The following is a 12,609-nucleotide window of genomic DNA, read 5'->3' as shown; positions in this document are numbered from 1 at the left end:
CAACTAATTAACCTACACAACACATTCTAAAAAATGCATACCTGACAGCTAGTAAATCAATAACTCTGGCCCCATAGGAGTCTATTCTGATAGGTTTCATCAGCTCCTCCACTGTGGGCAGATCTAACAGTAGGAAAAGGTTAAAGCACAAACCAAAAATGTTACATAAATTGTTTAATTTACACACCAATACCACAATTACATTTTTTCTAGTTGATGTTTTGATGAATTAGTTGAGAATAAACAAAAAGAAACAAAACAACACATGTAATAAACAAAGCCTTCCATCAGAAATGGTTTGATAACAGGCAAGCTTCCTATCACACTAATGAAATATCAAACATACCAAATATCAGTATGAAATACAAGCCTTGAATATTAATACTGAATATATATATACATATATATCTATACCAACACTATCTTCACATTTGCTAAGTTGTGCTTAGTGATCTCAAAATACTATTCTTAGAAAAATATGTACATGTAAAAAGTAAAAATGTAAATTCAAGTAGTTTGTTGACTTGCTCAAAGCATATTAGAAAAAATAATTTTAAATTTTATTCTATGTTCAGGTAATCAATGATTCCCAGATTTAAGTTGAACAAAGCCTATGAGTTCACAGAATGAAACAAACAGATTTAAGTTGAACAAAGCCTGTGTGTGGGTTCAGAGAATGAAACAAACATCAGGACAGTATTAAATTTAAAATATACTATCTTAAAGAACATCTCCAACAATGGATAATTTTATGTATTCATCTACATATCTGTCTGTCAGCTTTTACCAGATTCAGTAGTAGAGATGTGTTTTGAAGACTCTTCATTTTCTTGAGGGTGATCTTTTGTAGAGTTTTTGATATTTTCTATTGTGTTACTCTTAATTGTTTGTTCCTCTGTATCTCCTAAGGAATGGGCCACATGACAGTAAGCTTGATGAAGGGCTTCAATGTCACTATTGCTTTGTCTGTAGGAAACACCTGTCAAGATAATTACAATATCAGGGTATTGTTACATGGTCAACAATGAGAAATACAGGACATAAACATCATTCTCCAACTGGTTAGAAATACAGAATCAGGCTAAAGGGCATGACAACATTACAAAAAGAAATGTTTAACTGAAACCTACACACATTCATGACTGTATCTTATAGCAGGCTCAAGAATTCTTTAGCAGGTTGAGATGAGTCTTGACATGCTAAATGAATCTGTCTCAGTTATCATCTTCTCATCCTATCACCTAATCAATTTCTGTACTGGATAAAACTATTTTTAAATACTTCAAACTGACATGTTCCTTTGAAGGGCTCTACTTTCCCTTTAGTACTACCACTTTTTTTTCTCCTATATTCTATATCATCTTAGAATCTGCATTTTTCAACTACAATTCATCTTTTGAAAAGCCATTACCTAATGATCAAAATCCATTCATCCTTAGATCTATTCAACCTTGTGAGACATTTTACATTGTCCTTTCCTTCAGTTTCTTCTACATCCTTATTTTCCTCATTATGCCTACTCCTTCACTGCCCGATTCTCTATTTCTTCAGGCAATAGCTCATCCTGGTGACCTTTCTCTGGCACTTTAAGTACATTCATGTGCTCATTACTGCCAAACCTATGCCTTTTTCCTTGTCAAATTTTCTAACAGATACTTCAGTTGTCCTATGAAGAACATCTGACACATTCACAGCAAATTCATTACAGTCTTTAGCAAAATTTGGATCACTACAACGTTTCCTATTTAGGGGATGGAATCAGTACCTATTCAGCTACTAAAAACAGAAACCTTGATGTCAACCTTTACTCCTTCTCTTCTACTTCTAGCTCATCCCACCTGCTAAAAAATTTAAGAAAAAAGTGTTCATTTGTTTTTAATTTCTAACAATGGGATGTTCCAAATTAAAGAATGAGTTTCTTTTTCTCTTGATACCCATGGTTAACTAATGCTTAAAAATTAAACAATGTTTTGTGTGTGTATCTATATTTATACATTCATCTTCTGTACACATTGTAAACCTTACAAATAACATCCTGAGGATATTCTCAACTGTAGATGTAAGTAGTAAAGTGCCACATACAAAAAAGAATGCCTTACCATGGGAATTTTTGTAGCTAATGTTTCAGATCATTAGGACTCTTTGGAACACATGCAGTAAGTAACAAATATGCTTAAATATACTAAAAAAACTATGTAGTGAAGGATACTTCTAGAGCAAAACTGACAACTGGTAAGGGAAAGTAATTCTCCAAGATGGTCTTATTACTGGGGTGAGCCCAAATATTTCTCCAAACCACCAGCCAATATTAGGGAAACATGATTGAAAGAGATTTTTTTTTTTTGGTGAAAAAAGCATAAAGTATTTTCTTTTAAAGCCTAAGAAAGTTTAAGTGTCTTCTGTGCAAATGTAAATGACTTTAATGGTGAATAGCTTTGTAATACTTAATACTCACACCTAACTTGACAGGTATGAAGTATGAGAGAAGAGCTCTGAGGAAGAAAAATAAATGACCTAAAGTCAGCAACTAACTAAAGAGGCATTAGGGGATGCTCAGAGAGAAAAGTAGGAAAAGGACATTTATACTAACTTGTATCTTTCACCCAAATGATAGTAAACTAATCCCACAATCACATAATTTTTTTTCATGCATATGGAAAAGACCTTACTTATCTGCCAAAACAGAGAGGACTCTATGTAGTTCCTTTATTACTAGAAATCCAAAACTCCCTATACTTTTCAACATGAGAAGTTTGAGAAGGGTTAAATACTGTATTTTAGTGGAAAGGCCCCAGTTTCATGGCACAATGTTGTCATACTGTGACAGCTGCAGTCAGGCAGCTTTGCACTTAACTCCAGTCATGGTGTCTTCCTAAAAAACAAATTCAAATAAGAAAAAGGCCAGATCTAGCCTGGGGCTAGGAAAACCTCATTTTTATATTTACTAATCATTTTAATCCAGCATAGCACAACAAATTCATAAATGATATTATTGACAAAAAACAATTTTTGACAATGTTTTGCCCACTCAGCCTTCTTATTACTAAGAGAAAAGTGGTGAAACCAAACCAAAAAGATATTGAACTTTTCAGTTCTTAGATTAAATTCAGATGCTCACTGGAAGACTTCCCAATGTGATTTAGCAATAATAACTGGTAAATTCAAAATCCCGGGGCCTAACCAAATGTATTTGCATTATATACCTCCAAGTTTTTAGTATAGCATAAAATAAAGGCTATAAAGAATAACAACTATACAACTGAAACTTATTGCATGCTTAATCCTATCACTGTACTAGCACTAACCATGAAACATTAACCACTACAATGCCTCCTTTGAAGGGAAGAAAGATTTATGTACAGTAATTGTCCACTGATATACAGTTGGTAACTGGCAAGGCTGGAAATAAGGATACAAGTATATATAACAATAAATTCATACACTACTGCATTGAAGAACAAATCAAACTATTTCATATTATAGAACATTTTAGAAATAAGACCAAAAACCACGACTTTATATAGATTGTATCATCTTTGAAATTTTACTTTGAACAATACATTTTAACTGCCTGAGCTTTTCTTTAGTAACTTACATCAGTGACTTTCCTACTGTATTTTATTTTATTTATTTTTTATAAGTTTTTAATGTAAAAATACTTTACAGAGGGGTTACAGTTACATGAGCAAGCTAATGAGTACATTTCCTATCAAGCATTGTTGCCTCCTCCCCCTACAATCCCTTACCTCCCACCTCCATAACTACACCCCCCTCACCTAAATTGTAAAGTTTGTTTGTTCTTCAACATAATGTCTTGTACATCTCATTGTTACAATGGGTCAATCTGTATCCCTATTTAAATATTTGGTTTTTACCCTTCCCCACCCCAAATTAGAAAAGTGTTTATACAAGATGCAGGGCACTGACCTCAAATACAGTGAAAACAGGGGTTATACTGTGGGGAAGGAACATACAAAGCAACAAAAAAATCAAATGATACATTATAAATATGTTAGAAATGATAGCAAGAAAGAAAAATCCACTTGTGTCACTATCTTGGGGTTCATTTCACTTAACATCATCTTATCTAGTCATATGTACGTAGCTTTTGACCTTTTCTGCTTATTGTATTTTATATTCATAATTCTTCAAGAATATGTCAGGTTCCACAGATGTTTGACTAAAATTCTACTCTAACTCATATTTTAAATTTAAGACATTATAAAACCGAATCTTCACATTCTAATGTTCCACTTTCAAAACTGCAATTTGAAGACATTGTGGTAACTATAATACTTTGCTAGTTCTTGTGTTTTATTGTACTTGTTTTCACGCACATCTTAAGAGGTCTCTCATTTTAGCTGTCTATAGTATATTGCTGATTAGAAAAGCTATAGCTCTACATTGATCTTTTAAAGTAATCTATGTCAGTACTAACAACTGGTAGATAAGATTATCACAGCACATATGTGACATGGCTATTTAAATCAGCAGTCATAAGAATAAGGGAATAAGGGTTGTATGTTCTATACACTGTCATCATACTATAATCACCAGTTCAAGTGAGTAATATGTGAGTGATATGGAAAAATTCCTAGTAGATAATTTTTTGTTGTTTGAGACAGTAGCTCACTATGTCAGGCTGGTCTTGAACTCAAAATCTCATGTGTCAACTTGCTAAGTGTTCAACTTGCTGAGTGCTAGGAATATCTCTGTGTAACCCTGCCCAACTAAGATGCTAATTTTTTGACTTTCATATTTATAAAGATTAAAGTGTGGTAACCAAGTCCAGACAGTGAGGACACTTGGAAGGGTGGTGACTAGAAAAAACGTTAATGACAGGGCATACTTAGCTCTCTCTCTCTTTCTCTCTCTTGGTGGTACTAGGGTTTGAACTCAGAATGTTACACTTGAGATGCAGGTATTCTACCACTTGAATCACATCCTAGACCTTTATGCTGTCGTTTTTTTGTTTGTTTTTTCAGATAAGGTCTTATGCTTTGCTCCCAAGGCTGGATCAAAATCCTCCTATCTATGCCTCCTTTGCAGCTGGGATTAAAGGCATCAACCACTATCCCTGACTTGTTGATCAAGAGTGTCATGTTTTTTTCTGAAGTAGTCTTGAATATCAACCCTCCCAATGTCTGCCTTCTCAGGAGCTAAAATAAAAGGATTGAGCCACCATACCAAACCTTCTTTCATTTTTTGATCTTGTTGTTGACTACAGGGATATATTCAGTTTTTAGAAATTCTTCCTGGTACACTACTATGACATGTAAACTTTTCTATAGGTGTACCTGCCTTCAAAAGAATGTACAAAGTAAAATATAAAATACAGATAAAATGTGAGCTGAAGCCGGGCGCTGGTGGCTCACACCTGTAATCCTAGCTACTCAGGAGGCTGAGATCTGAGGATTGCGGTTCAAAGCCAGCCCGGGCAGGAGAGACTGTGAGACTCCTATCTCCAAAAAACCACCAGAAAACCGGAAGTGGCCCTGTAGCTCAAGTGGTAGAGCTCTCGCCTTGAGCTGAAGAGCTGAGGGACAGTGCCCAGGCCCAGAGTTCAAGCCCCACGACCGACAAAAAAAAAAAAAAAAAAAAAAAAAATGTGAGCTGATGGATAAAGTTGGTTAGTGATTTCTTCTGCTCTTTTTTTATTAATAAGTTTTTTTTGAAAATACAGTACAGAGGGGTTACAATTACATGAGCAAGTGTTTCCCCTTACCATCCTTGCCCTCCCTTCCTCCCCCCAACACCCTCCCCCTAATCCCCCTGCCCTGCCCTGCCAAAGTTGTCTGGCAGTTACAGTGCTTTAAGTCAGGGCCTGAGAATTGTCCCTGAACTCACCTAGTACTCTACTATTTTGAACCACAGTACCACTTCCCGTTTTCTGGTGTTTAACTGGAGATAAGAGTCTCATACATTTTCCTGCCTGAACTGGATTTGAGCCTTGATCTTTTGATCCTAGCCTCCTGAGTGGCTGGGATTATAGGTGTTAGCCACCAGCACTGGGCTTCTCCTGCTCTTCCAATCCAAATGCTTGAATTAGTTTGGTTGACAAATGTTTTGAGACTACAAAGCCAGATGGTTAAAAAACTTCCATTTACTTCCATTTACCAATACTAATATGGTAAATCAGGATTATATACTATATAGTATACATGAAACACAGCTTATATAATATCAGCATCACCTACATTACATAGATTTCCACATAAGACTTCAATTAGAAATATATTCTGCTTTAAGAAGTCTGAAGGCTACTGTCGCAATGATTTTTAGTAGCCTGAAAAAAAACCTAGTTTATCTTAGGTATTTCAGAGTTTGGGAGTGTGATCTAGCCTTTTACTAAAGAGAAAAAATTTAGAAAAAGCATACTGTTACTAATGAGTAATTATTTAAAAATCACTCTAGACTTGGCCTACTAGCAATTAATTATCATAAGCAAGTTCTGATTATTTAAATTGTCGAGATATGGCAGGAAGAATGATGGAAGTGGTGATACTCATCAAGATATACTACAGACATTAATAGACATGTTGAATTGAAACCTTTCGTAGATCTATTCAAATACAATAAAATGATTAATAAAAAATTTAGATATGATGGAAAAATGTGAGATTTTAGGTTTTCATTACCAGTGTCTTGTTTGTATATTCTCTGAGAATTAGTTTATCAGCCACAAAGCATTCCAGATTACAGTACATTACAGTACATTCAATTTTTTTTTTTTTTTTTGGTCGTGGGGCCTGAACTCTGGGCCTGGGTACTGTCCCTCAGCTTTCCAGCTCAAAGCTAGCACTCTACCACTTGAGCCACAGCGCTACTTCTGGCTTTTTCTGCTTATGTGGTGCTGAGGAATTGAACCCAGGGCCTCATACATGCAAAGCAAGCACTCTACCATTAAGGCACCTTCCCAGCCCCACCCAATTTTTTAAACAGGCTCACCTGTTGCTGTCATTTCATTGTCAGTGGTTTCTGGGAGGGCCTGTGGTATTGCTTTATCTTGTCTATCACAATTGATCTCTTCAACAGATTCTAAAGAATCAAGCAGTACAACTGGAAGAACATAAAAGAAAAATGTAAGGAAGACAGAAGAGCTGGTGTGATTTTTCTGATCTAATAAAATTACTTTAATCATAAGCAATGCATGAAACAAAAGTTTATATGAATAAGTGGTACAATCTTCTATTTATAGATGCATGTTTGGTGTGTACATGCTTGTACAGGACAGTAAGTTAACAACATACACATCAATGATTCTATGTAATAAATTTCATTTACATGTGCAAGGCCAAAGAGCTTGAGTAACGATCAAAAATAAATTATTCTCTAGATAAACTATGATTAAGAAATGTACATAAAGGGCATATTATTGAGCAAAGCCAAGACCTTTATTCAATTCTCAGAGATATTTAAAAGCAAAGACATAAAAATTTACACGAATTTAGATAAAATTTTTTACAGAGTGAAGTTTTGCCAATGAAAACATACAAATATATGTGATATTTACCATTAGCCAGCATGCCACTCTTCTCTTCTTTCTAAATTAAAGGAAGAAAAGTATTACATTTCAAAAATCAAATCATGCAAAATGAACACAAAATGAAGAACAACAATTTGGACACTAATACTTTGTCTCACTGCAAAGAGAACTGGGCTTACCTCAAGCAAACAGCCTCTACATCTCAGAGAACAAGCCTCATAAATCTTGGCAATTATCCAAAGTATTTTAGGCCTTAAAAGCCTTGTTTAAAATAGCTTGGGTCTACCTGCTCATTCAGTTTGCTCAAATATTCTGGCTTCTTTGTACATAAAGGCAATAAGTAAGGCTACTTCACACGAGAGTCCACAATTTTAACATTTAAATCAATTTAGGCTTATTGCTTAAAATTAAGGAACATACATTATACTCATTGTCTCCTCTATGTTTAGAAATAAAAGGCTAGCAAATGGCAAGAAGTTTCCGTCACTATCACCTCTATTTCCCATCTGGCTAATCAGTATACAGGGTTTGATTCTTACTCTTACTCTTATTGGGGCTCTCTATGAGGCTATCACATTTATATTGATACACTTTTACACACAGCATTCTTCTTGAATACACTGTATTATTGTGCCATCTACTGACGTATTTTTACATAAACTACTGTAATTGCTATATTCTAAATACAAATCCTATTAAATTTATAAGGATATTCATGAAGTCAAATTATCTTTTGTGTATGGAGTCTCAAAGATTTTCCCACCCAGGCTGGTCTTGAACCTTGTTCTTCCAAGTCTCAGCCTCCTGAGTAGCTAGAATTATAGGCATGAGCCAAAGCTACCTTTTTGTTTATTCTTCTACTTAGAGTCATTGGTTCAAACATGTTCAAACATCTAGTCCTAATATGCAATCCCAAAGGAGAGAAATAGAACAAAATAGGAAACAGTAATTATCCTTCTAGATAGCCATAAGCAGAAAAGGCTGAGTGAGAGTGCGAGGCTTTAAGTTTGAGCCCTAGCACTGACAAAACAACAAAAAGAGACTATGTTTACAACTTTGAGCAAGACAATGAAGAACTTCATATTTTAAGCTTTCCATATAGCCAACAGCCAGGTAAACGGATGAAAGAAGTTGCAACACTGGCCAATGTAAGAGTGAGACCTACTTGGCTGGGTACATCTTGTCTTTCCAAATGGGGATTTTCTTCAGAATAATTTTCTTCATCTTTCCTCATCAAAGGAGCTTCATTATTCTCTATATCTTCAAAATCATCACTGTAACTTTCTGAAGGGAACAATTATAAAATGGATCACGTGTACAAACAAGATTCAATGCATATCCTTTAAAATAAAGAAAATTGGGAGAAGTGAAGTTGGGAGAGACAGGGGAGAATGATGGAAGTGATGATACCATGATTGATCAAAATGCACTGTATTCATAAACTTCTTTGTTAAATGGCGACCCCTCTGTATAACTACTTAAAGATAATAATATGGAAAAATGCACTGCAAAAAAAATCAAATTCCAGGAAAAGACTGCTGATATCAAAAAGAAGTCTGCATAAGAATAACGGGCTATGATATTAATAGAAAGGTACATTTAGAGATCATATTTTTATAGAGAATTCCTAAAAGTTCACTTTTTTTTCTTTTTTGGTCGGTTGTGGGGCTTGAACTTTGAGCCTAGGTGTTGTACCTCAGTAATTCAGCTCAAGGCTAGTGCCCTACCACTTGAGCCACAGTGTCACTTCTGGTTTTCTGGTGGTTAAATGGAGGTAAGAGTCTCACAGACTTTCCTGCCAGGGCTGGTTTTGAACCATGATCCTCAGATCTCAGCCTTCTGAGTAGCTAGGATTACAGATGTGAGCCACCGGCGCCCATCTCAAAAGTTCACTTTTAAGACTATCTTATGTTTTTTTTCTTATCTCTAAGTACTTGTACAAACAAGTTGCCATTAAACAAAGCAGTTTATGAATACAATGAATCACGATCAATATCACCCTTTCATCATTCAATTCAAGCCCTCCCAAATTCACCCCATCCTCAATTTCCTTAATTTTGTAGAATATGCATTTACTTTTATGACTGCATTCTCTCCTGCTTCCTCTCTTCATTTTTACCCCATTCCCTTGATACCACCTTCTCCTTTCTAGTACTCGTTTCTCGATGTTCACTTTGTTGGACTATGAACTATCCTTTTTAAGGCATTACACTGTTGTTCTTATCTACCATACATTTTTGTTCACTTGCCTATCACCCTTAAGTGTTCACTTATATATTTATAAATTAGTTCTAGATTCCACATATAAGAGAAAGCATACATCCTTTGTCTCTCTTGGTCTGACTTACTTCACTTAACATTATTTTTCCAGGTCCTTCCATTCCTTTGCAAATGATACAATATCATTCTTTCTAATGGACTGTGCATGTATACTACATTTTCTTGATCCATTCATCCATTAAGGGACATCTGAGCTGATTCCATTCCTAGATTCAATTTTGTATATTCAAAGAGTTCTAACAGTTTTATATTTTCATCATTTATTCTTTCCCAAGTAAAATATTTAGACCTATCCAATAGAATTTTTAATTTCCTTTTAAATAAAACATTAAGATTTTTTTTCAAAGACATATATTCTTCTCAACTGTTTACTTAGAAAAGGCAGCACTTGGGGCTGGAAAGGTGGCTCAGTGGTAGAGCACTTGCCTTGCATGCCTGAGGCCCTCGGGTCGATTCCTCAGCAGCACATAAGCAAAAAGAAAAAAGCCGGAAGTGGCTCTGTGGCTCAAGTAGTAGAGCACTAGCCTTGAGCTGAAGAGCTGAGGGACAGCGCCCACGCCCAGAGTTCAGGCCCCATGACTGGACCCAAAAAAAAAAAAAAAGAAAGAAAGAAAAGGCAGCACTTTTGTGAAATCTTGACACATCTGGTAGAGCCAGGTGCCATGGCTTATACCTGTAATCCTAGCTACTCAGGAGGCTGAGATCTGAGGATCACGGTTCAAAGCCAGCCCATTCAGGAAAGTCCATGAGACTCTTATCCCCAATTAACCACCACCAGAAGTGGTGTTGTGGCTCAAGTGATAGAGTGCTTGTATTGAGCTGAAGAGCACAGGGACAATGACCAGGCCCAGAGTTCAAGCCCCACAACCAACACACACACACAAAAGGTTGAATTTTGTTTACTTCAAGTTGCTTTCTGGTCTCTGGAGGCATCTCTTCCATACTTTTAAAATACCAATCTCCAGCATGTCTCTAGGATTAGCAAATACTAGACCAAATAACCTGATTTCCTAATCCTGTGTTCATCTTCACAAATGCCCTGGCTTTGTGACAGGAGACAAAGCTGTCTCCAGTTAACTGATGCAATCAGTTTACTAATAGTGAAGGTGGATTAGAGGTTATTTGGACAAATTCTTGTCATCAAGTTTTCTTTATAGTTTACAAATCAAAGTACTGCCTGAGAGCTATACTGGGCAAAAACCTTTCACAGTAGTACCAAACATTTTAAAAAACAAACATGTTATCTGTGTTTAGAAGACTGTATCAAAGATAGGCTGATGGATGCCTGAGTACTAGTGTCTGCTTCTAGAAAGGACTCTTAACACTGGAAGGGACAACTTGCATACAGCATTACAAGACTGAGAATGAATTAAAGATGCTCACCAATACCTAGGGAAAACTGGCTACAGAAACATACCCACTTTTCTTCAAAAGAACACAGATTTGGAACAGCACAAGAATTATAATTTAAGTAACGTAAGTAAAAAAGCTAGGTTAACTACATCAGTATCTATATACTGGGGTAAAACAAAAAAAGCTCATCTTTGTTTCTCTTCCATATAAAGAACATTTTGAGACTTTCAATTTTTCTGGTTTTTTCTTTTTTCTTTTGGTTAGTTGTGGGGTCTGAACTCTGGGCCTGGGCACTGTCCCTGCGTTCTTCAGCTCAAGGCTAGCACGCTACCACTTCTGTGCCACTTCTGGCTTTTTCTGCTTATGTAGTGCTGAGGCATCGACCCCAGGGCCTCATGCATGCAAGGCAAGCACTCTACCACTGAGCCACCTTCCCAGCCCTGAGACTTTCAATTTTTCAACTGACATAATCAAATTCATAAAATAGCAATGAGCAATTATTTTGTAACAGATGCATTTCAGGGTATCTAATATAACATAATTAAAATTTTAACATTCTAGGTGAAGATCATCCAATTTTAAGTAATCACAACAATTAAACTTACTTAAGAAAAGGTAAAACAGGAGACAAGATAAGGGAGTGTGACACATAAACAACTATCTGGAAGATGAGAATTATAGCCCCTTGGGCTATAGTGTATGTGAGAGACACTCTCACTGCTGAGAAACAGTGTAAGTTAGACTCCATTCAGGTAGGGCATGGTGGACCCAGAAGCCTACCTTCCATTTTTTTCCCATTATTTCAACCATTTGGCCTCTCTTTTCCTGTCTGTAAAGTGGGGTTGATAATTTTACTTACCTTAAAGGACTGAGGAGATTAAAAGTATTTAAAACAACAGTTGATTACCAAAAGAGTAATTATTGATATTAGAATTACAATAGCTAATGTTGCATTAAATTTGAATAAAAAGTTAGTAAAGCAAAACACTACTTATTTTTCTTTCCTGTGGTGCTGGGGATTTTGTATCAGATGCATTTTAGGGCCTCACTGATGATAGGCAAGCATTCTTACATTGTTCTACACCTCCATCCCTGGCAAATATTATTTCTAATTGCAAAATTGATCATTTCATGTGCATTAATCCAGAATATAGTCTAATCTTTTTACTGAGTAACAACAACCTATAGACAAGTATCACCATACAACATATAAATGACTAATTTCTTCTCAAGGAACGTGTCACAAATACAATAAGGCTGAAGAAAGAAGAAAATGTCAAAAAATAGAGAAGAGGAATGACAAATAAGGGGAAGGAAAAAGTCAGATTTCTTAAACATCAAGAGAAATTAATGATAAAGCATCATTGATAATAATAATTTTATAAGAATGACAGGCTCTTGTACACTGTTTGGAAAGCAAACTGAGACTATTAACTTGTAGCACTCTGACCTTTTCAGCAGGAAGTGTCACCTACTGAAGACATTCAACT

At 35.7% G+C, this 12,609-nt stretch overlaps 1 protein-coding gene across 3 annotated transcripts in view; it reads right to left on the bottom strand.

The window, feature by feature from the left end:
- Cep162 (centrosomal protein 162) overlaps positions 1–12,609 on the bottom strand; it is a 77,365-nt gene that overhangs the window by 49,283 nt on the left and 15,473 nt on the right. For all 3 annotated transcript variants that reach the window (XM_070010828.1, XM_070010829.1, XM_070010830.1), the window contains exons 7-11: positions 8,652–8,770; positions 7,514–7,544; positions 6,949–7,059; positions 788–979; positions 42–123 (exon numbers count right to left, since the gene is read on the bottom strand). In XM_070010828.1, the coding sequence (XP_069866929.1) occupies positions 42–123; positions 788–979; positions 6,949–7,059; positions 7,514–7,544; positions 8,652–8,770 (535 nt within the window). The remainder of the gene's footprint in view (positions 1–41; positions 124–787; positions 980–6,948; positions 7,060–7,513; positions 7,545–8,651; positions 8,771–12,609) is intronic.

This window comes from Dipodomys merriami, unplaced genomic scaffold (assembly GCF_024711535.1).
Source record: "Dipodomys merriami isolate MVZ:Mamm:240054 unplaced genomic scaffold, mDipMer1.0.p SCAF_8, whole genome shotgun sequence".
In the NCBI taxonomy this organism is placed as follows: domain Eukaryota; kingdom Metazoa; phylum Chordata; class Mammalia; order Rodentia; family Heteromyidae; genus Dipodomys; species Dipodomys merriami.
This window is presented reverse-complemented; position numbering and strand designations above follow the sequence as displayed.